This window comes from Homalodisca vitripennis, chromosome 4, assembly GCF_021130785.1.
Source record: "Homalodisca vitripennis isolate AUS2020 chromosome 4, UT_GWSS_2.1, whole genome shotgun sequence".
Lineage (NCBI taxonomy): Eukaryota > Metazoa > Arthropoda > Insecta > Hemiptera > Cicadellidae > Homalodisca > Homalodisca vitripennis.
Window position 1 is genome coordinate 198,698,366 of NC_060210.1, and position 25,180 is coordinate 198,723,545.

The following is a 25,180-nucleotide window of genomic DNA, read 5'->3' on the forward strand; positions in this document are numbered from 1 at the left end:
TATAATTATCTTAAGCTAGATTTAGTTGTAGGTGTAGTTGTAGTTGTAAATACCCTTATATGCATTTATTGAGAGGCTATTTTGATACTAGCTAATTATTACTACTAGTATAGGAAAAATTGTGTTTGATGTTTCATAATAAAATTGCCCTTTATTTTCGTAATCAATTTATAAAATAATGGATTTCATCCATACTAATTGACATAATTTTCAGCTTGAAAATTTTCAAGAACTCAAGACCATCTTAAATGACACAAAAAGCAAATTGAATGATTTAAACTTGAAAAATTGGCATAGTCATACGACAGTTACAAATATTGCTGGGGATGTAATAAAAAAAGTAAGACAAAGAATTCAACCCGAGTTTTTGACCCAGGTAAGTTTACATATTCTATCACTTTTATAGTATATTTCATAAACTTATTTGTTACTTTCTATTTAAATTAAAGCCATCGATTCAGAGCACGCTGCGGCTGTTGTGGTTAGGGGAGTTGACTGTAAATATTGTAGAATATTAGAATAGTTATCAAAATCAGGGAAGATACGTCTACTTTGTACATGTACCGAATCTGTCAAGGTAGTTGTCATACGTAACCTGTCTATGAGCTTATTAAGTCACTTATTTCTTACTGTATGTTTTATTTTGTGGTATGTTTATTTTTCTCAAGCATTCGTGATCAGACCCTCTCTTGTTTTTTGTTTGTTGGCAACAGTGTTGGGCAGCACCAAAGGCAGTGCTGTCAGCACGTTTAACTACTAGTTTGTGAAGTAGTTTTTAAATTTTTTCATGTTTTCAGAAAATTTTAACAGTCTCTGAGTGCTCTGAATGGGTGGGCTCTGTTTAATCAGGAAATACCACTTATTTTGTTTGTTTTTCTTTCAGGCCTGGTGCAAGATGTATGAATGCTTGATGTCATTCTATCTGATACCAAAAACTTTCGAAAATAATGTGTTCAACTCGTTACACTTGTGCGAAGCTCCGGGAGCTTTTATCACAGCACTCCACCACTTTCTACAGACTTATTATCCTGATGTGCAAGTTCGTATTTTTTTGTTAAATTTTAATTATTGGTATAGTAAAAAATCTTATATTGTGATAATATGTTCATTGTTTGTATTTGTAACTCGTAATTTGTTAATTGTGTTAAAGCTAAGGAATAAAATATTTCTTGATGAATGGTAACCAAACAGAAATTTTTGGCTTCAGTGGAATTGGTTGGCGACGACTCTGAACCCTTACCACGAGAGCAATGATTTATCGCACATGATACCAGACGACAGGTTCATCCTGCACACACTGTCACACTGGACCTTCGGAGCAGATGGCACTGGCGATCTCATGAACTTGGACAACTTGCGTCATCTCCAGGCTGAAGTGCGCAAGACTCTGCAGGGCAACGTCACACTGGTATTGAGAGATTCATTTTACTCAGCAGTTCAGGAGTTGAATATGTTTGTTGAAATGGTTGATTTTTGTTTATACTAAATTTAGATTTAAATATAATAGGGATATGAATGTTGGGCTCAGCTCCATTTCATCTTCCTCTCAGTCCAGCGTCTGGAATCCGGCACTGTCACAGACTTGACTCCTGGAATCTGCAATTTATGTTCATCTGAAGGGATCCAAATAAAGTGAGTAATGAAGAAGTTCAAAATGGAACTATTTGCATCATTCCGACATCCGAGACCTAGACTACAAAATTAAGTTGGTTACAAAGCAAAAGCCACCTGCGTGCCAAAGTTCAAGTTTCTAGCCCTTATAGAAGTAGGGTAGAATTTGTATATGTGAGTGAATGAGTTACACACATGGTGTAACTATTTATATACAAGGTGTTTATAAATGAATATCAGGATTTTAACAATTTGTAGTTTTTTACGTATTGTGTATTTTATTACGTATATTACGTATTTTTTAAAGTATATTACATATTTTTTTACGTATAAAATTATATTCATGAAATCCAAAAGCAACTCAAACAGTTTTGTTTCTTGTCACCTGTGTGCATGTGGACACAATGTTTCCTCCACCATCCATTAGAAAGCGCTAGTAGTAAAAATGGTGACTCATGAACAGAAGGCTTTTTGTGTTCTGAAGTTTGCAAAGACCGAATCTGTAGTACCTGAGCAACGTGCGTTCCATATAAAGATCGGTTGTGATCCTCCAAGGGATAATAATATCCGTAGATGGTATCACCGGTTTGCAGATACTGGCTGCTTTTGCAAAGGGAAGAGTACGGGACGACCAACGGTTAGTGAGTGTTGAGCAAGTGAGAGACTAGCAATTTCAGTGACAACTGTTTTGAAAGTTTTACGGAAACGCTTACAACTACGCCCTTATCGTTTGCAGTTGTTACAGGCTCTAAAGCCTACAGAGTATAGTTTACATGCCAATTTGCAAATGAAATGTTGTCACACGACAATGAAGATTTTCTGGATCATGTTGTTTTCAGTGATGAATAAAAATATCACCCCAGAGGACATTTCTACAGATGTTTATTACTAGGTTCAAGATTGAGGCAGAGGATATATTTAAACAAGTAAAGACATTCATATTGCAAGATGTATTAATATTAAAATATTTCTCTTTTAATTTGCCATAGGTCACATTGATACATATTGAATTCAGGTTTGCATGGCAGGTGTTAAAAAAAAGGCATGAAAGGGTGAAAAATGTGCAAAAAGTTGTTATTTTTTAATGGCTTTACAGGTAAAAATTTCTAGTTTTCAAATTTTTCTATTAGCTTTATGGCAAAAGGCACCAAATTTCAATTTTCTAGCACTTCTAGAAATATATAAGAATCAAGGATTCAAAATGTAAGATAGCAGAACATATATTTGTGCTTTTTGCAGGTGACAGCTGATGGAAGCATAGACTGTCAGACTAACCCAGCCGAGCAAGAGGCACTGGTCGCACCCTTACACTACTGTGAGACTCTCACTGCTCTCTCCATCTTGCAGCCAGGTACATTCCTTGTCACCAATCCTGTTTGTCTGTATAGTTGTGTAATCTGTGACACACAGAGCACACCCCTTTATACTACTGTGAGACTCTCTCACTGCTCTCTCCATCTTGCAGCCAGGTACATTCCTTGTCACCAATCCTGTTTGTCTGTATAATTGTGTAATCTGTGACACACAGAGCACACCCCTTTATACTACTGTGAGACTCTCTCACTGCTCTCTCCATCTTGCAGCCAGGTACATTCCTTGTCACCAATCCTGTTTGTCTGTATAATTGTGTAATCTGTGACACACAGAGCACACCCCTTTATACTACTGTGAGACTCTCACTGCTCTCTCCATCTTGCAGCCAGGTACATTCCTTGTCACCAATCCTGTTTGTCTGTATAATTGTGTAATCTGTGACACACAGAGCACACCCCTTTATACTACTGTGAGACTCTCACTGCTCTCTCCATCTTGCAGCCAGGTACATTCCTTGTCACCAATCCTGTTTGTCTGTATAGTTGTGTAATCTGTGACACACAGAGCACACCCCTTTATACTACTGTGAGACTCTCTCACTGCTCTCTCCATCTTGCAGCCAGGTACATTCCTTGTCACCAATCCTGTTTGTCTGTATAGTTGTGTAATCTGTGACACACAGAGCACACCCCTTTATACTACTGTGAGACTCTCACTGCTCTCTCCATCTTGCAGCCAGGTACATTCCTTGTCACCAATCCTGTTTGTCTGTATAGTTGTGTAATCTGTGACACACAGAGCACACCCCTTTATACTACTGTGAGACTCTCACTGCTCTCTCCATCTTGCAGCCAGGTACATTCCTTGTCACCAATCCTGTTTGTCTGTATAATTGTGTAATCTGTGACACACAGAGCACACCCCTTTATACTACTGTGAGACTCTCTCACTGCTCTCTCCATCTTGCAGCCAGGTACATTCCTTGTCACCAATCCTGTTTGTCTGTATAATTGTGTAATCTGTGACACACAGAGCACACCCCTTTATACTACTGTGAGACTCTCTCACTGCTCTCTCCATCTTGCAGCCAGGTACATTCCTTGTCACCAATCCTGTTTGTCTGTATAATTGTGTAATCTGTGACACACAGAGCACACCCCTTTATACTACTGTGAGACTCTCTCACTGCTCTCTCCATCTTGCAGCCAGGTACATTCCTTGTCACCAATCCTGTTTGTCTGTATAATTGTGTAATCTGTGACACACAGAGCACACCCCTTTATACTACTGTGAGACTCTCTCACTGCTCTCTCCATCTTGCAGCCAGGTACATTCCTTGTCACCAATCCTGTTTGTCTGTATAATTGTGTAATCTGTGACACACAGAGCACACCCCTTTATACTACTGTGAGACTCTCTCACTGCTCTCTCCATCTTGCAGCCAGGTACATTCCTTGTCACCAATCCTGTTTGTCTGTATAATTGTGTAATCTGTGACACACAGAGCACACCCCTTTATACTACTGTGAGACTCTCTCACTGCTCTCTCCATCTTGCAGCCAGGTACATTCCTTGTCACCAATCCTGTTTGTCTGTATAATTGTGTAATCTGTGACACACAGAGCACACCCCTTTATACTACTGTGAGACTCTCTCACTGCTCTCTCCATCTTGCAGCCAGGTACATTCCTTGTCACCAATCCTGTTTGTCTGTATAATTGTGTAATCTGTGACACACAGAGCACACCCCTTTATACTACTGTGAGACTCTCACTGCTCTCTCCATCTTGCAGCCAGGTACATTCCTTGTCACCAATCCTGTTTGTCTGTATAATTGTGTAATCTGTGACACACAGAGCACACCCCTTTATACTACTGTGAGACTCTCACTGCTCTCTCCATCTTGCAGCCAGGTACATTCCTTGTCACCAATCCTGTTTGTCTGTATAATTGTGTAATCTGTGACACACAGAGCACACCCCTTTATACTACTGTGAGACTCTCTCACTGCTCTCTCCATCTTGCAGCCAGGTACATTCCTTGTCACCAATCCTGTTTGTCTGTATAATTGTGTAATCTGTGACACACAGAGCACACCCCTTTATACTACTGTGAGACTCTCACTGCTCTCTCCATCTTGCAGCCAGGTACATTCCTTGTCACCAATCCTGTTTGTCTGTATAATTGTGTAATCTGTGACACACAGAGCACACCCCTTTATACTACTGTGAGACTCTCACTGCTCTCTCCATCTTGCAGCCAGGTACATTCCTTGTCACCAATCCTGTTTGTCTGTATAATTGTGTAATCTGTGACACACAGAGCACACCCCTTTATACTACTGTGAGACTCTCACTGCTCTCTCCATCTTGCAGCCAGGTACATTCCTTGTCACCAATCCTGTTTGTCTGTATAATTGTGTAATCTGTGACACACAGAGCACACCCCTTTATACTACTGTGAGACTCTCACTGCTCTCTCCATCTTGCAGCCAGGTACATTCCTTGTCACCAATCCTGTTTGTCTGTATAATTGTGTAATCTGTGACACACAGAGCACACCCCTTTATACTACTGTGAGACTCTCACTGCTCTCTCCATCTTGCAGCCAGGTACATTCCTTGTCACCAATCCTGTTTGTCTGTATAATTGTGTAATCTGTGACACACAGAGCACACCCCTTTATACTACTGTGAGACTCTCACTGCTCTCTCCATCTTGCAGCCAGGTACATTCCTTGTCACCAATCCTGTTTGTCTGTATAGTTGTGTAATCTGTGACACACAGAGCACACCCCTTTATACTACTGTGAGACTCTCACTGCTCTCTCCATCTTGCAGCCAGGTACATTCCTTGTCACCAATCCTGTTTGTCTGTATAATTGTGTAATCTGTGACACACAGAGCACACCCCTTTATACTACTGTGAGACTCTCACTGCTCTCTCCATCTTGCAGCCAGGTACATTCCTTGTCACCAATCCTGTTTGTCTGTATAGTTGTGTAATCTGTGACACACAGAGCACACCCCTTTATACTACTGTGAGACTCTCTCACTGCTCTCTCCATCTTGCAGCCAGGTACATTCCTTGTCACCAATCCTGTTTGTCTGTATAATTGTGTAATCTGTGACACACAGAGCACACCCCTTTATACTACTGTGAGACTCTCACTGCTCTCTCCATCTTGCAGCCAGGTACATTCCTTGTCACCAATCCTGTTTGTCTGTATAATTGTGTAATCTGTGACACACAGAGCACACCCCTTTATACTACTGTGAGACTCTCACTGCTCTCTCCATCTTGCAGCCAGGTACATTCCTTGTCACCAATCCTGTTTGTCTGTATAATTGTGTAATCTGTGACACACAGAGCACACCCCTTTATACTACTGTGAGACTCTCACTGCTCTCTCCATCTTGCAGCCAGGTACATTCCTTGTCACCAATCCTGTTTGTCTGTATAATTGTGTAATCTGTGACACACAGAGCACACCCCTTTATACTACTGTGAGACTCTCACTGCTCTCTCCATCTTGCAGCCAGGTACATTCCTTGTCACCAATCCTGTTTGTCTGTATAGTTGTGTAATCTGTGACACACAGAGCACACCCCTTTATACTACTGTGAGACTCTCACTGCTCTCTCCATCTTGCAGCCAGGTACATTCCTTGTCACCAATCCTGTTTGTCTGTATAGTTGTGTAATCTGTGACACACAGAGCACACCCCTTTATACTACTGTGAGACTCTCACTGCTCTCTCCATCTTGCAGCCAGGTACATTCCTTGTCACCAATCCTGTTTGTCTGTATAGTTGTGTAATCTGTGACACACAGAGCACACCCCTTTATACTACTGTGAGACTCTCACTGCTCTCTCCATCTTGCAGCCAGGTACATTCCTTGTCACCAATCCTGTTTGTCTGTATAATTGTGTAATCTGTGACACACTGAATACGCCCTCTTCCTATTATGAATTAAATACAATAGCCAGCTTTCTGATGTTTATTTTGAATTTATTTACATACAATTTAAGTGTGGTTGGAGTGAGTTATCGTGTAATGACTAAGATCAACAAAGTGTAAATCGCTACTTTTTTTGCATGTATCGTTTATCTAGTCCATGGAGGTCAAAAATACTAAGACGAATGTATCGGAGTTGTGAAATATTAAGTTGTCAACAGGTTACATGTTACAGGTGGCAATTTCATGCTGAAGATGTTTACATTGCTGGAGTGTGACAGTATATGTTTAATCTACCTGCTGGTGTGCGTGTTCGAGTCAGTCAGTGTGTTCAAACCTGTGAAGAGTAAGGAGGGTAACTCCGAAGTCTACGTTCTCTGTGGTAACTACTTTGGCAAACACCACTTCGACCCTTGGATGCCTTCTCTTCTCAAGATGTTCGGTAACCAATTAGCATTCACTGATTTTCTAGATGGAGAGATGTTTGTATTTATATGAGAAAACTGTTGTGGTTTAAGTGAGCTATTTATTAAACTTGTAATTTACGTATAGCTTTTACAAACATGTAAATTGCTTTCAATATGACTGTTAGAAGAACAATAGACACAATAGAGGTTGTTTCCTCAATACTATACCTATAAAAATTAAGATGCCATTCAATTGTATTATTCCTTGGATTGGATGGCCAGCACTGAGATTCACTGCCTTTGCAAGCTTGGACATATTTAGTAATTCGCTTGTCCTCTGAGATCAGTTGTCCAACACAACTTGCTATTAACCCTAGAACTGGCATGCAATCCAATTGAATCGAACAGTAACAACAGGTGTTCTAAGCGAGCTATCACATTCAAGACATCAGGTCAGGATGGCCGTGTGGTCTAAGGCACTACTCTTGGACACGGGAGGTAGCCTTGGAGTTGCGGGTTCGACTTTGATGTCTGATGTTATGGAATTTTGCAGTCTGGTGTACACTTATGAGAATCATTAGTCTGTGGTAAATCCGGTGGGAGGGCCGACCTTATATAACCGTGGTGGGCTTGGATGGAAGTTGACGGAATCAGTGATTTCCTTATACAAGTGTACCAGACCCAAAATACTCGTTTTGCATTTTTCTATTCACTATTGAAAAAAAAACCCACTTGATTTATGTTTATTTTTTGCTCTACGATTTATTATCAAATCATGACCATAATAATAGCTATTAAGAGTTTAAAACTATTTACACTACAATAAATCATAATATGCATCCAAATTGTAATATGCATAAGTCCATACTCAGAGCAGGAAAAAATTTAGTTGTAAATGATGACTTTGCCAGTTCTAGGATTAAAAAATGTATTTTATGTTGTTGCTATGGAAATGTAATAACAAGTGCTAGCCACCCAACCTAAGAGTACGTTTCTCAAAAGACCTTCCTTGAAGGGTTAAAATATGTCTCACTATAGAATGTTTCATTAACAATGTGACTGCAGTGAATGGGCTTGGACAAGTTCAGACGTTAAGTGCCAAGAGCCTTTATTTAGGCTCAAGCTAGGTTGGTGGTGAAACGCCAAGAGCCTATATATAGGCCTGGACAAGTTCAAACGTTAAGTGCCAAGAGCCTTTATTTAGGCTCAAGCTAGGTTGGTGGTGAAACGCCAAGAGCCGATATATAGGCTTGGACAAGTTCAAACGTTAAGTGCCAAGAGCCTTTATTTAGGCTCAAGCTAGGTTGGTGGTGAAACGCCAAGAGCCGATATATAGGCTTGGACAAGTTCAAACGTTAAGTGCCAAGAGCCTTTATTTAGGCTCAAGCTAGGTTGGTGGTGAAACGCCAAGAGCCGATATATAGGCTTGGACAAGTTCAAACGTTAAGTGCCAAGAGCCTTTATTTAGGCTCAAGCTAGGTTGGTGGTGAAACGCCAAGAGCCGATATACAGGCTTGGACAAGTTCAGACGTAAAGTGCCAAGAGCCTTTATTTAGGCTCAAGCTAGGTTGGTGGTGAAACGCCAAGAGCCTATATATAGAGCCTATATATAGGCTTGGACAAGTTCAAACGTTAAGTGCCAAGAGCCTTTATTTAGGCTCAAGCTAGGTTGGTGGTGAAACGCCAAGAGCCGATATATAGGCTTGGACAAGTTCAGACGTTAAGTGCCAAGAGCCTTTATTTAGGCTCAAGCTAGGTTGGTGGTGAAACGCCTAAGAGCCGATATATAGGCTTGGACAAGTTCAGACGTTAAGTGCCAAGAGCCTTTATTTAGGCTCAAGCTAGGTTGGTGGTGAAATGCCCAAGAGCCTATATATAGGCTTGGACAAGTTCAGACGTTAAGTGCCAAGAGCCTTTATTTAGGCTCAAGCTAGGTTGGTGGTGAAATGCCAAGAGCCTATATATAGGCTTGGACAAGTTCAGACGTTAAGTGCCAAGAGCCTTTATTTAGGTTCAAGCTAGGTTGGTGGTGAAACACTAAGAGCCGATATATAGGCTTGGACAAGTTCAGACGTTAAGTGCCAAGAGCCTTTATTTAGGCTCTCAACATTTTCATGCAGTACACAACCATTTATTGACTAATATCAATAAAATTAGTACTGATTAATGCATTTTATGTCAAGTTTACTATAGCAAGTAGCACTGCATAGACATTCATATAATATTCAAACAAAATAACAATACACACGAAAATTTTTTATCTAACAACATGCGTTTTTATGGTAAAAGTCATTTTTGTACTTTGTTTGCTAATAAATATAGAAATCTGTAAATTGTTAGTATTATTTTACCAAATTTTCACAGGTCTTTCTCAATTAAACATATTACACTATTATAAAGAGGTTTGTTGAGTAAATATTTTTCCAGGCATTTATTGAGCTCTTAATTTACACACACAAAATGGAAAAAGTATCTAACTTTTAAAGGTATACAAGTTTAACAAATCAACATTTTATAAATTCCATTACATATCATTATTCTCCTATTAATAACGAAAAAAAAAAAATGAGGTCAAAATCATTAGTTTATCATAAAATTTAGCAAAATGAGAAAGATTTATATCTATGTGTGTCATAATTCGTAAAATTGTTCTGGCGCTACTGCGACATACCCAGCAGCTATACCACGGCGCCCGACGTGACAACCTGCAACAGTAATTCTGGCGTTATATGACGCGACCTGCCCAATATGCTTGGTGCTAAAAGGGTTAAACTTTTGTGTATTATATTTTTGAGATTTTTATATTATTATATATATATTAATATTGATATATTATGAGCTAGTATTATTGACAGATTGACAATTATCTGTGGGAGTAAACAAATAACAGAAGACAAACTGTTTTTCTCTGATTTATAATTTCTGTAGAATATGAACTATTTTTCTGAAATAGTAGATTAATATATATTCTTGTGTTCATAGGTAAAAATTCCACAAAAGCCATGTTCTCAGTGAAAGATATTCCTGATGAGTTCAAAGCCGAACTGTACGAATGTGCGAAGAAGTTCACCGATCTCCAGGTGCTGTTCATAAACAGATCTCTGATAAGATTTTGAGCACTGTACAGCCCATTTAAGTTGCCTTTTACGGTTCATCCGTAAGGTCACTTGAACCATCATCCATCCCACAACAGAACTTTCAAAGTTTTTTTACGAATGACAGAAAAATAATCATTAACATTCAATTTACTTAATTTTTTATCTTATCTAGATTAACGAACCAGTGTTTTATTTCACTAACAGAGATTGCCAGTCTGTGTGTGAAAATTTGCTCCATTCAAATTAAATCATGTTTATTGCCGTAAGACTTCTACAAGTATTGACAATTCTATCTGCCGCCAGATGGCCAAGTCAAAAGTACATGTAACAATGTACTATTCTAAAAACTAAATAAAATAAAAATCATATAGAGGTCCAATTGTATCATTTATAGCAACATTATTTAAACTTAGTGGTTTTGAGACAGTTTTTCTAGTACATTTTGTTTTGTTGTTTTTTATTTTATTAAGCAGGCTGCATTAAGACTAGTCAGAACAAGGCATTATCAATCATAAAAAAGCAACAAGATTGTAACGAAATGTATACAATTTTACAAAAGTCCCCACCAAATATAAAAATCATTAATAGGTTTAAAATTCTACAATAAATATAAAATTTAACAATCAATATATAAAATTTAACAATCAATATATAAAATTTAACAATCAATATATAAAATTTAACAATCAATATATAAAATTTAACAATCAATATATAAAATTTAACAATCAATATAACAAATCTAACAATCAATATATAAAATTATACAAATAAAATACAATTACATACAAAAACGTACAACAGATTAGAAACATAAATATTATGTCGTTTACTGAATAAAAATCATTACTTAGCAAGAAATTGTATAGTTTGGATTTAAAAGAACAGTTACTTAATGTTTCATTATGTACTTAAACAAGGTGGCGGATGTGTAGTTTGTCAGTCTATATCACTCCTCAAATAATTCAAATTTTAGTGTGTAAAATGGGTACTCACCTGATATAGCCTATTCCCAAGTGAAATATTAACTATGTATGTATTATCAATGAGATGTTTAAATACCCATTGTATTAGAAGCACACAAAAGAATAAAACAAAAACAACTTAACATATGTCTGCTGTGACCTAATAAGCACTACAGTGATGTGCACGCCCAGCATCACATTACACGCAGATACAGCACAGCTGAACGTCGACTTGGCCAATGACTGCTGATCCGGCTGAGTTTATATCGAGTCTGAGCTAGTTGTAAAGCAATAACGTGTTTTAACCTCATGAAGCTACATAAAGCAGCTATGGTGGGAAGGGCTGATTCGATGCGAATGTTGAGTTAAGCTCATTTTCCTCTTACTGCTCACTTACCTCTTAGCTCATTATGTCTCCTGGAATTTGGAGTCATGTTCGTCTGAAGGGATCCAAAAATAGTTGACAACAGGGGTGTCTCTGATGTCGAAAAAATGTGGGGTGGGGGGGGGGGTTAGTTTTGAACTTTTTCGTTCTTCGTCACCAAAGGAAGCTCATAAATCTGAGCCACACAATTTCAGTGTGCGTTGCAAACAAAATAGATGAATCAGTTTTAACAGAAAAATCTTAAATTTAACAGAGAGGGAAGTACAGATTCTGTAGATATCCCTCACAATAGCAGCAGAGGTTAGTAATCTCCTGCTTAAAGAAAATTGTTTGTTAAAAGAAGAATTTTTTATTGAAAACTTCAATAGAATAATATGCAGTCTGAGCTTGAGGTTAAATTAAAAGACTCAGAGGATCATATAGTTAACCCCCAATCAAAATTGGAGACTTAAAAAAGGAACTTAACATGGTAAGATAATTTTTAGATAACATAATTAAATCTAACATGGAACTAATGGACGATTTTGAAGATCAAATAAATAAAGAAAAGGCAGTTTAAGAAAGTAAAATAAAATCCCTGTAGAAAACATTGTTTCAGATCATAATTTATATTTTAATATGACCCGGAGATTATTATCTCAAAAAAATGCTGATCCAAACAAGCAAAACATGGAACCGGTGCTACATGAGAAATTAAATCAATAACAGAACTTGGATTTTCCACTAGTTGTTTTGCTTTTTCTTTCAAGCCAAAAAAAGTTGTAACTGTTTTATCAGTATCAGTTCCAAATTTAGCAGTAAATCAATCTTGAATAAGTTTTTAATTTAATTTTGCTTCTCCCAATACTAGACTGCTACTGGGTTCCCAATTAGTGGTTGTGGCATTGAGGACGACATTTACAGGTACTTCCTCAAATCCTTTATCATGGTGATAAACAATAGAGGGCCAAGTACTAAGCCCTGAGGGACACCACAATTTACATCTAGACTGCTTGATTCTTTGTTGTTACTTACACGTACGGTTTGGTTTGTGATTCTTCTGGTAACTTTGGAAGGCCTTGCTGTGGTCGCAAAACGTGGCAGCAACAAGTTCCTTTTCCTCAAAGCAGCGTAGAATCTGTTCAACCAATTTTATTAAGGCTTTGGTTGTAGAGAGGCAGGTTCTAAAACCAAATTGTGAGCTATAGATCAACTTATTAGACTCCATGTAATGCATGAGATGTTTGCCAATTATAATTTCTGACAACTTAAATAAAACAGGAACAATTGCAATTGGCCTATAGTTGTTAAGTTGATCTTTTCTGCCTTTTCTAAAAAAAGGAATCACCTTTGTAACTTGTAAACGTCTGTTGGGTTTAAACTGTGGTACAGTAATGAGTGTAACAATCACCAACAGGAATTGTAGACCACAGTAGTCAGTAATAGGTTTTCAGTTCCTGTAAAATTGAAGTACAGTTATCAAAACTGTTATATTTAACTCAGTGATCTGTGAATTTGTTCAGTTTAAAAAAAAAAAACACTAATTCCTTGCAAAGTTTGTTCGTAGGTTACACATTTTTTGTTAAAATTAAGCTCAAAATACAGCACTTAGAAAACATTTGGTTTTACAGGCTGAAATAGTAATTGTTTTTAAATTATAACAGTATTATTTTAGTTTGATAAGTAAAACTTAAGATCTCTGAATAACCTAAGTACTCATGTCAAGCACTGTTCACACTTTTTTCTCTTAAAATGCAATAAGAAATGTAATTAAATGAGGAAATATGTCACTGTCACAGTGATCAATTATACATTATAATCACTGTTTACAATATATTATTCTGTTTTTTCTCATTGCTGTCATGGTTACGTGTAATCTATTGCAGCTGTTGATTTTGGATTAGTAAAAAAAGCAAGATGTGCAGCACAATCAAACAATCAATCTTTCTATAGCCAAGTCAACAATTAAAATTTAACAGTTACAATATCAAATATTTAACAAGAGTTTAGCAATAGAATATTTTAAAACCAATAACAATCAATTCAAAGACTATTACATGCAAAAAAACCATAAATTAAATATAAGGTTACTTATGGTTATAAATATATAAATACTGTCATGAACTATAAATAGATGAAGTGATCCCTATAACTTCATCTATTTTGAGGTGCAAATTATGTCTAACGACAACTTTTTACAGATTTAATATTTTATTCAAATTTTTAGCACTTGTTCCATCGTAAACTTCAATAACATATGAAATACATGCATTTATCATGGCCAAATACACAGATTTCAAAGTATTTATGTCCAAAAAACTTTGCTTGATTGCAAATATTCGCAAATATAATTTGTTGCGAACTTTTTCAATGTGCTGAGTGTATTTTTGACATTAGTCCAGTAGTAATTTTCTAACGTGAAGGGAACGACCACTGTTGCAGAGGCGAGTTATCGAACGCAACTTGGACCACTATTTGAGAAAGTCACCAATGAAACAGGTCAACACCCGCGCTATCAAGGAGAAGGTTGCAGAGATGTACTTACAGAAGTACGACCTACAACGCGTCTCAAAATCCATTGTCGGCAACGACATTCTGGTGAGTGGTAAAGCATGTAAATATTGCAATACGAGAGCAATGTTGTTTGTTCCAAACCTGTCACATTCATTAACCAATTTGCACTTGTACTGAATTAACTTCCGTAACCAGTTTCTTTCCTGACAAGTTTATATACCGGGTGTCCCACGAAGAGGTTTAAACGTTTGATTTTATATTACTTGCGCATTTATGCACCGAACATTTTTAAACTCTACATAATTCATTAAATAGGTATTAAAAATATTCTGTGCAAATTTTAACTCTCTAGCAATTGTTGAAACAAAATGGTGGCATTTTTAAAAACTATACTTTAAAAGCAGTAAAAGAAAAAGAATATTTTTGGTTTTGTAAAATTATTTATTGTCATATTCTAGAGAAATAAAGCATTTCAATCAGAAAATTAGAACATAGCCTATTAAAAAACCTACAATTACAGTCCACAATTATTCGGACTGTAATCCTCTTCGTGGGACACCCGGTATTTTTGTTACCGCTTATTTCAAAATTTTAGGAGGCACTGAGTAGTTAATTTGATTGGATAACTTTACTCTTTTATTTTGTATTTTTCACTGAAATATTTTAAATTTGAGAACGACTTGTAGTAAGTTGAAAATTTATATATCGCCTTATAAGCTAAATGCCTATTTATAGAAAAAAAGGGTTTTATTTTAAAAGTAACAAATTATAAAATAGTTACAGTTATTACATTTTAGTTAAACAATTCTATTACAAATCCAATGGTACCAAATTCGGTTGATAAATAGAGGAGATAATTCGGTTTTAAAAATCGAGTCTTAATATTATTGTTTGTGATGTGTTTCAGGGAGAAACACCAACATTCAATTTGGCACCAAAGTACGAGGAGGGTTCGTTCAATGACCGACTACGCAAGTCTTGTATGAGCAAGTCCGAGCACTTGAATCAGCTGTTGGAAGGTATCAAGGTCATAGGTTGTGAGTGGCCCTTCAAGGAGAGAGCGTGCTGGTTCATGGTAAGCAGTTAGCACTACTATAATATAGTATAAGAGTGTGAAGATAACCAAACTTATCTTGTCTCCCTCGGGCGAATAACTTGTCCTTCCTTTAGTTTACTCAAACACAGATGCAAATCATATTCTATGGATCACAGTTGTATGTAGAAGTTGAGAATCAGCTGTTTACTCTCCGCAATGTAGCGCTAATGATCTATTGTTTTACTCAGCTGTTTTTACAACAGCAACTAGTTTCACAAAAGTTTACTGAAAAGTTATTAAGAAAATTTGTAGTAAACATCTTATTTATATATAATTCATAAAATAATGTGTTATATATCTTTTTTAAACATATATGAAAATATGCCTGACTTACGAGGGCTGTCCAGAAAGTAGATTACGTTTCGATATAAACAAAACGAAAAACAAAGTACAAAAAAAATTGTATTACAACGTTTGAAAGTGACATTGAAATATTATTTTTCAACAAATTCATGCTTAGACACTTATCATAGAGGTGAGTGGTGGTAGTTTTGAAATTCTAGCATTTAAAAATTCTAGCCTGATACTTCAACCTGGTAGTCACACCAAATTTATGGTAACCTAACTTCTGCGTTACAATTTCATGTAACAAACTCCTTGAAATTTGAGAAAAAGTAAGTGAGAATTCTGTTATTGTGAATAACAGTAGGACGGTCTTCTTTAATCTTCTCGTTGACTTTAGAAACAATTTTAACGGTCATAATGCTTGATCGTCCACTTCGTTTGTCATCGTGCACATTAGTTCGACTATTTTTAATCCTAATGCACCACTGATGCACTTCACCTTCAGTAATCACATTGTTCCCATAAACTTCACAGAGTTGGTGATGTGGTGATTTAATTGGTTGTTTGTGCTAAGCCACCAAAAATTGTATTACCAACTGCACTTCACAACTCTCGAGATTTTCAGTTGCATCACACATTTTAAACTGCTATTGTAAAACAAAAAGGAGCAACAGTAACCTCTGACTAGGGTAGCTAACCACTGAACAGAGAAACGCTCTAACATCAAAATGGCCACCATTGTTGTGTCCCTAGCAGCTACAGAGCAAAACAAAATCTACTTTCTGGATAGCCCTTGTATGTATGAGAATTCAGTTACGTAAAAATAAGTTGAGTATAAAACATGGCGGTTCGATGCAGTGCGAGATTACTGTTATGCTGCTGATAATCAACTTAATTTCGTGAACACTGGTACACACAACCAAACAAATCGATCTGTAATGGGTTAAAGATAATAGTATTCTTAGTATTATATAATGTTTGAAGACTAATCAGCCATCAGTTGTGGTAATATGACTTAGAACAAAGATCCAACTAATAAGAAGCTGTAGGTATATCACTATAACAAACTGGTATATTAGTTTTAACTTTTCCTTTGTTAATGAGTACTACATTTTATTTTATCCCTTTCACAGTATATTTTTAATGCTCATACAAAGATTCATATCTCCATTTCAAGAGAAAGAAGGCTACTTTGTACCCTCATTAGAATTATAGAATTAGGTTAATTTCACAACTAATTAACTGCTGGAGGTGTAGATAAGAAAGGAAAAAGTTTTATTTCTTTTTGCTGTCTTTCATACAGTTCAACAACCATAAAAGACCTCAGATAGACATGACTTTTGGCCAGCCTGTGATGCAGGTTCGCAGCTCCAAGTTCTGCAACAGTCGCATCCTCGAAGCTTACCTTGAAGTTACCTCAGCAATGCTCATTACATCTACGTAAGTTTCAATTTTAGCCATTAATTTATTTGATATTAAAGTTCAGAGTGCATCGGTACAGAGTACTTGATGCTCTATTACTTGTCACCTGTCTTTGTTTATTTATAAAATGATTTAAAATGTGTTTTTAAAAATTGTATTTTGGTTTATTCTTTGCTTACTAACAGACTGTAGTGTCTATACACATAGAATAGTAGAAACATTGTTGTGTGACACAGGGAGCAGGAGGTAGACACCAAGATCACAGTGGATGTGAGCCAGTTCCCCTGGGACTCCTGCACGTCCTACTGTAACAGCCAGATGCTGGAGTGTGTGTCTCAAGAGCTCTGTCTAGTTACAATACACATAGAATAGTAGAAACATTGTTGTGTGACACAGGGAGCAGGAGGTAGACACCAAGATCACAGTGGATGTGAGCCAGTTCCCCTGGGACTCCTGCACGTCCTACTGTAACAGCCAGATGCTGGAGTGTGTCTCAAGAGCTCTGTCTAGTTACAATACACATAGAATAGTAGAAACATTGTTGTGTGACACAGGGAGCAGGAGGTAGACACCAAGATCACAGTGGATGTGAGCCAGTTCCCCTGGGACTCCTGCACGTCCTACTGTAACAGTCAGATGCTGGAGTGTGTCTCAAGAGCTCTGTCTAGTTACAATACACATAGAATAGTAGAAACATTGTTGTGTGACACAGGGAGCAGGAGGTAGACACCAAGATCACTGTGGATGTGAGCCAGTTCCCCTGGGACTCCTGCACGTCCTACTGTAACAGTCAGATGCTGGAGTGTGTCTCAAGAGCTCTGTCTAGTTACAATACACATAGAATAGTAGAAACATTGTTGTGTGACACAGGGAGCAGGAGGTAGACACCAAGATCACTGTGGATGTGAGCCAGTTCCCCTGGGACTCCTGCACGTCCTACTGTAACAGTCAGATGCTGGAGTGTGTCTCAAGAGCTCTGTCTAGTTACAATACACATAGAATAGTAGAAACATTGTTGTGTGACACAGGGAGCAGGAGGTAGACACCAAGATCACTGTGGATGTGAGCCAGTTCCCCTGGGACTCCTGCACGTCCTACTGTAACAGTCAGATGCTGGAGTGTGTCTCAAGAGCTCTGTCTAGTTACAATACACATAGAATAGTAGAAACATTGTTGTGTGACACAGGGAGCAGGAGGTAGACACCAAGATCACTGTGGATGTGAGCCAGTTCCCCTGGGACTCCTGCACGTCCTACTGTAACAGTCAGATGCTGGAGTGTGTCTCAAGAGCTCTGTCTAGTTACAATACACATAGAATAGTAGAAACATTGTTGTGTGACACAGGGAGCAGGAGGTAGACACCAAGATCACTGTGGATGTGAGCCAGTTCCCCTGGGACTCCTGCACGTCCTACTGTAACAGTCAGATGCTGGAGTGTGTCTCAAGAGCTCTGTCTAGTTACAATACACATAGAATAGTAGAAACATTGTTGTGTGACACAGAGAGCAGGAGGTAGACACCAAGATCACTGTGGATGTGAGCCAGTTCCCCTGGGACTCCTGCACGTCCTACTGTAACAGTCAGATGCTGGAGTGTGTCTCAAGAGCTCTGTCTAGTTACAATATACATTGTAGAATAGTAGAAACATTGTTGTGTGACACAGGGAGCAGGAGGTAGACACCAAGATCACTGTGGATGTGAGCCAGTTCCCCTGGGACTCCTGCACGTCCTACTGTAACAGTCAGATGCTGGAGTGTGTCTCAAGAGCTCTGTCTAGTTACAATACACATAGAATAGTAGAAACATTGTTGTGTGACACAGGGAGCAGGAGGTAGACACCAAGATCACTGTGGATGTGAGCCAGTTCCCCTGGGACTCCTGCACGTCCTACTGTAACAGTCAGATGCTGGAGTGTGTCTCAAGAGCTCTGTCTAGTTACAATACACATAGAATAGTAGAAACATTGTTGTGTGACACAGGGAGCAGGAGGTAGACACCAAGATCACTGTGGATGTGAGCCAGTTCCCCTGGGACTCCTGCACGTCCTACTGTAACAGTCAGATGCTGGAGTGTGTCTCAAGAGCTCTGTCTAGTTACAATACACATAGAATAGTAGAAACATTGTTGTGTGACACAGGGAGCAGGAGGTAGACACCAAGATCACTGTGGATGTGAGCCAGTTCCCCTGGGACTCCTGCACGTCCCTACTGTAACAGCCAGATGCTGGAGTGTGTCTCAAGAGCTCTGTCTAGTTACAATACACATAGAATAGTAGAAACATTGTTGTGTGACACAGGGAGCAGGAGGTAGACACCAAGATCACGCTGGATGTGAGCCAGTTCCCCTGGGACTCCTGCACGTCCTACTGTAACAGCCAGATGCTGGAGTGTGTCTCAAGAGCTCTGTCTAGTTACAATACACATAGAATAGTAGAAACATTGTTGTGTGACACAGGAGCAGGAGGTAGACACCAAGATCACGCTGGATGTGAGCCAGTTCCCCTGGGACTCCTGCACGTCCCACTGTAACAGCCAGATGCTGGAGTGTGTCTCAAGAGCTCTGTCTAGTTACAATACACATAGAATAGTAGAAACATTGTTGTGTGACACAGGGAGCAGGAGGTAGACACCAAGATCACGCTGGATGTGAGCCAGTTCCCCTGGGACTCCTGCACGTCCCACTGTAACAGCCAGATGCTGGAGTGTGTCTCAAGAGCTCTGGACAAGCTGGAAAACAGCTACAGTCTTTGTATCCGAGGTCTGCCACTTCTCTCACAGTTTTCCGTTGCCACTGTATTTCTTCTCGCCCACGCCTTCTATCAGGTCAGAATCACCTCTGGTTTACAGTGACTATGATTTATTTCAATAGTAGTGATGTTTCAAATTGTCTCAATCGCATCTCAAATCTTTTGGTGTATGGTTCCGCTAATTATTAGTATTCAAATTATCAGTTTTAAAAACGTTGCATTCGCAAAACTGTTGTTGTACTTTGTACAACAAAATCATAGATTGTAGATAATCTACTTAATAAAGTTTTCTAAATATATTATGTTGGCAGTTCATTATTTAAATATTCATATAACACTCTGAGTCTGCTGTGCCTTTACGTGGACGAGAGCCGACCGGCAGTAAACAGATGTTCGTAAATTTTTATTCACTAAAAATTTGTGTAGTTTTCCTGTACAGGTATTTCCTATATTAAATATATGCATTTTTATATCTTGATCATTTTTTATCATAGATAAGCATAGTTTGAAATCTTTAAAGTGTTTTAAGTTTAAAATTAATTTTAAAAGTGTGATATATATATATATATATATTTTGCCCATATATTTTGCTGATTTAAACTATATAGTCTGAAAGCTTACATTATAATCTATCAAAAATTAAAGTAGAAGGTAGGGGAAATGAGTTAGATCTTAAAATATGATCTATTTCCCTGATTCTCAGCAAATCCCTATCTGTGTTTAAGAAAAAGGTGTAGACTAATTTGATTATTTGGCTAAAAAATTTTTGTTATGGTGCTTAGTTATTTTACCATCCTTAGGTTTTTTAACCTTGATGTGGTTTGATGTGAAAACGTGTATTGTGGTCTTATTCTGTGGTTACCTGTGGTGGCTAAGTATTGACTTTGTAACTCTAACGGAATGTTGTAGGAAAAGTAACGCTAAAATGTTTTACGCTTTATATAGATTCATTGGTAATCAAGTATTTATAGATGTGACAATCAATGTAAGCAAAAATGAATTTTTATTTCGTTGCTCCAGACATAGTCAAAACAAGTTTGATCAAGAAGTTGAAACTAGTAATTGAAACTTGTCTTATTGTAGCGTCCGAAATTTTACACTGAACCACAGCTTACCTCAATATTCGTATTAAATCAACCCCCACCAAAGTTACAGTAAAACCTATAATGCTGTTATTGTGAGCTCATGTACGTCGTTGCTGCTGTGACAATAGTTTCTCCTTCGTGCCTAAAATGATCAGTTTTAAAAGTACACATTGACAAATATGAAGAAGAGCCCATAATCGATACTTGTCGCTTAGAGAGTCAGACTTTCTCCCGGCTCTGGTGAGGGTCGAACTTCAATGGCTTACACTTGACTATGATCTCACGTTCTGTAAGTTTCTTGAGCTTTCATACGCAATAAATGCAGTTTGAAAAATGTCATATTTGGACATCATGGACATCAAGGACAAGTTTGTTGACATCATTTGACCTTGAAAACTGAATGATGCTTTGCACATCTGAATTCCATTAGGGTAACAAATAGCTTAGCAGTTTCTAGAGGGTGATTGTTGCCATTATTCGACATTGAAAACTGAATGGAACTTTGAGCATCTAGATTTCATTAGGGTAATAAATAGCTTAGCTGGTTTCTAGAGGGTGATTGTTGACATTGGTCGACCTTGAAAACTGAATGGAACTTTGCACATCTGGTTGATTTTATTACTTTGTGGATGGATCAAGAAGATCGCGTTGTTAATGTAATAACCCCTCCTTGGACCTGTAGAGGAATTCAAACTTCCCATAAATGAGAATAGAAACAGTTTATCGTTTTAAGTTAATAAATCTACCACTACCTACATGCACAGCTTCAATGAGGAGAATGATTAGTATGCCTTTACTTCATTCTAAGTGGGTCTGTCTATATTCTGGCAAAGCTTAAAATATGGTGCAAACTGAGATGTTTCAATTTTCATTTCAGGCTATCACAAATATAAAAACATACCCGAAAACTGCTTGGAGTTCAAACAGGAGAATATGAACTCATGGGTTGTCACTGCACAGGATGTAAGTCACGAGCATGAAAATTCAAGAGCACTATCACTATTACACGTCACACCAGCACAGGCGAAAGTGAGATACTAACAAGAAAATCAATGTCGGCACTTCTTGTGGCCTTACAAAAAACTGTGTTTACAGTATAACTTGTACTAGGGAATACATTGAATAGATGTGGCGAGACAAAAAGACTACTAAATGTGACAATTAAAAGAAGATAAAGAAAATACGAAAAAGGGAAGAAAGTTACTTATTATTTGTTAGGTGTTGTTATTATTGTTTGCTAGGTGGTGCTAACTTATTGTTTGCTAGACTGTGATGATATATTTTTTGTTAGGTGGGACTGCCTTATTGTTTGCTAGATGAGGATGACTTACTGTTTGTTAGATGGGGATAACTTATTGTTTTCTTGTAGGGCTGACTTGTTTGGTGGTGGTGCTGACTTATTGTTTGCTAGGTGGTGCTCATTTATTGTTTGCTAGGTGGGGCTGACAGTTGATGGCAACGTGCTCCTCTGTGGCTACCAACAATCCCGCGACAAGGCAGATTGGATCAAGGGAGTGTTGGAGAAGATGCGTTCTTTGCCGAAGGATCTGGCCGTGCTGTCTCTTATCCCCATCAACAAGTTATGTGGTCAGTCATTTTACTAAGTTATTAGAATCTTTTTTATTAGATAAAACGTGTAAATAATACCAATAAAATATCGTTAACATTTAGATTTATCAAATCAAGTATTCACAAATGGGAGAAAGTTCAAGCTTTAGCAGCACATCTCTCACAGTAAATTTCCAAGTTATCCTTTATCAAATAAGAGTGCTAATTTTATACTTATATTGGTCTACAACAAAGCAACTCTATAAATACTTATTAGTTTTTATGGCAAGTGTGTAACAAATTGAAGTTCTGAGCTGTTTCAACATTTTTTATTTGAACTCAGTAAGAGTTTTAGGCATGATTTATTTTCTGAAACAAATTACTTCAAGTGTACTACAACTCTTTGTTATTAATTGTCAAAATTGTAATTTTTTTCTCTGTTTTTCACTTTATATCCTGATAAAAATATTATATCTTGTTTTGAATTTTATCTCAGCAGATTTACCAGCTCCGCGGTTATAATGGTTGTAATGTACATCTGGTGCTGAATTGTAACGTTTTCCAGATCCTTTCTACAAAAGCTCGGACAATGTCAGTTGGTACGTGTGTGTGTCAAGCATAAACAATGCCCGCCTTCTGCAGGCTCTGGAGTCGGCCGTGCAAAGACTTCAGCACCAAGTCTGAGCCCGCGTGGAACATCGTCAGTCTGTGATAACTTCTTACATTCTACTGGACTCATGGTAGAAGTCATTCATGCTAGGAGTGCATTTAAGTCATTAGATCGTGTCGGTAACTGTAAGAGTAATTTTAAACGTTTTAAAAATTTATATCGATTATCAAATGTAATTTTTATAGTTATAGCTGTCATCAATGATTTCTTAGTCGGCAGACTGAGTCAGTGCAATAATGTTTCGATCATTAGTTTCCCAATTTTTAGCTTTTATTTTATTACACTAAAGTACCTGATATAAAGAGAATTACTCTATCAAAAATTAATGCAATCTTTAGTAGGTCAATGTTCAATTAGAATTTATTAATTGCTAATCGAGCCAGACAGTTTTACAATGCTCTGGACAGAAGCAGGACAGCTATTAAACCTCCTGAACCTGTTATTTGGGGAAGGGAAATGAAGTCAAAAAGTGCCAAAAATTAATTGTAGCCTACAGTATTTAAATTAAACTAGTTAAGTAGTATTAATGATATACCGAGCTGAGTGGTTAGTCAAGGGAATAGGGAGGGGCTTTTGTATGTAGTCATTTTGTTTTTTATAAAAATGTGTTGTATTTTATTTGTAGTGGTTTCAAATGTTGTATTTCAGGTTTATAAATCAACAATGAATTTAATTATTGTGATCAGTGTATTAGTTTTAAATCAGTATTTCTTAGTTTTGTAAGTGTATTTAGTGAATAGTTCCAGTATTGAGTTGACAGATAATTGTTATACAGTAATATTTGTAATAATTTGATGAGAAAATTGTACTTACTGTTAAAAATTATACATCACTATTTTCCCACATCCTTCATTGTAACACATTAATCCCTGCTTAGTGGAAATGAACTGGGTAGGGCATTGAGGTTGAAAATTGAGGGATTAATGTTAAGTGCATGACAGTGTGAAATATCAATAAATTGATGCAATCAGAACACCACTAGACATCAGTCTCTGTACTGGATACAGGATACAGGCATTGTAAATAAAATGCTGTTATTTTATACTAAAATTTGTTAGCGTTCTTTTTCATTTGAAACTGTCCAGAATTCTGTCTTAGCCATAGACATGCTTTTGCTTAACACGCATGGCTTTTGTTTCCTTTCACATATGCCTCGAGACCTCTATAATAGGTATTTGAAAAATTTATAACATTTAAAATTTTTACTGACTGAATTGTTTTTTAATAAAAAAAGAATCTTATTTTTAAACCATGGTTATTTAGTCGTTTTAGACATTTTATCCGGAAAAGTGTGTATAAATATTAGTTATTATTTTGCTTCAATAATTATCAGTATTTAACCTACTTATTCTGGCAAATTATTACTGTGCAGTATTTCTAAAAAATGAATGTATAACATTTCTTAATTACTGTATGTTGTACTGCTTTGAGGACTATGGACTGATCTGTTGTCCATTATGTTATATTATAATGTTGTGTGTCTGTCAGTAAGATATTCCAGCACCAGAATAATTGTCTTTACCTTCTGAGGCTACACAATGGTATGTGCCTGTCAGTAATATGATCCGGGATCAGGAATATTGTCTGTACCATCTGAGGCTACACAATGGTATGAGCCTGTCAGTAAGACGATCCGAGATCAGGAATATTGTCTGTACCATCTGAGGCTACACAATTTTATGTGCCTATCAGTAAGATGATCCAGGATCAGGAATATTGTGTGTACCATCTGAGGCTCCACAAATGGTATGAGCCTCTCAGTGAGATGACATTTGACCAGGAATATTTTCTGTACCATCTGAGGCTACACAATGGTATGAGCCTCTCAGTGAGATGATATTTGACCAGGAATATTTTCTGTATCATCTGAGGCTACACAATGGTATGAGTCTCTCAGTGAGATGATATTTGACCAGGAATATTTTCTGTACTATCTGAGGCTACACAATGGTATGAGTGTCTCAGTGAGATGATATTTGAACAGAAATATTTTCTGTAACATCTGAGGCTACACAATGGTATACGCCTATCCGTAAGACGATCCGAGATCAGGAATATTGTCTGTACCATCTGAGGCTACTCAATTTTATGTGCCTGT

General features: G+C 37.4%; 1 protein-coding gene across 1 annotated transcript in view; it reads left to right on the forward strand.

Moving 5' to 3' along the window:
• The window catches only part of LOC124360874 (cap-specific mRNA (nucleoside-2'-O-)-methyltransferase 2), a 31,087-nt gene extending 6,955 nt beyond the window's left edge, over positions 1–24,132 (forward strand). The window contains 13 exon segments of the mRNA XM_046814846.1: positions 215–376; positions 884–1,039; positions 1,208–1,408; positions 2,851–2,962; positions 7,118–7,324; positions 10,272–10,369; positions 14,159–14,314; positions 15,138–15,305; positions 16,915–17,051; positions 19,487–19,655; positions 19,658–19,855; positions 22,301–22,451; positions 22,978–24,132. Of these exon segments, the coding sequence (XP_046670802.1) occupies positions 215–376; positions 884–1,039; positions 1,208–1,408; positions 2,851–2,962; positions 7,118–7,324; positions 10,272–10,369; positions 14,159–14,314; positions 15,138–15,305; positions 16,915–17,051; positions 19,487–19,655; positions 19,658–19,855; positions 22,301–22,451; positions 22,978–23,096 (2,034 nt within the window). The 3' untranslated portion in view covers positions 23,097–24,132.
• Positions 24,133–25,180: the final 1,048 nt, after the last annotated feature.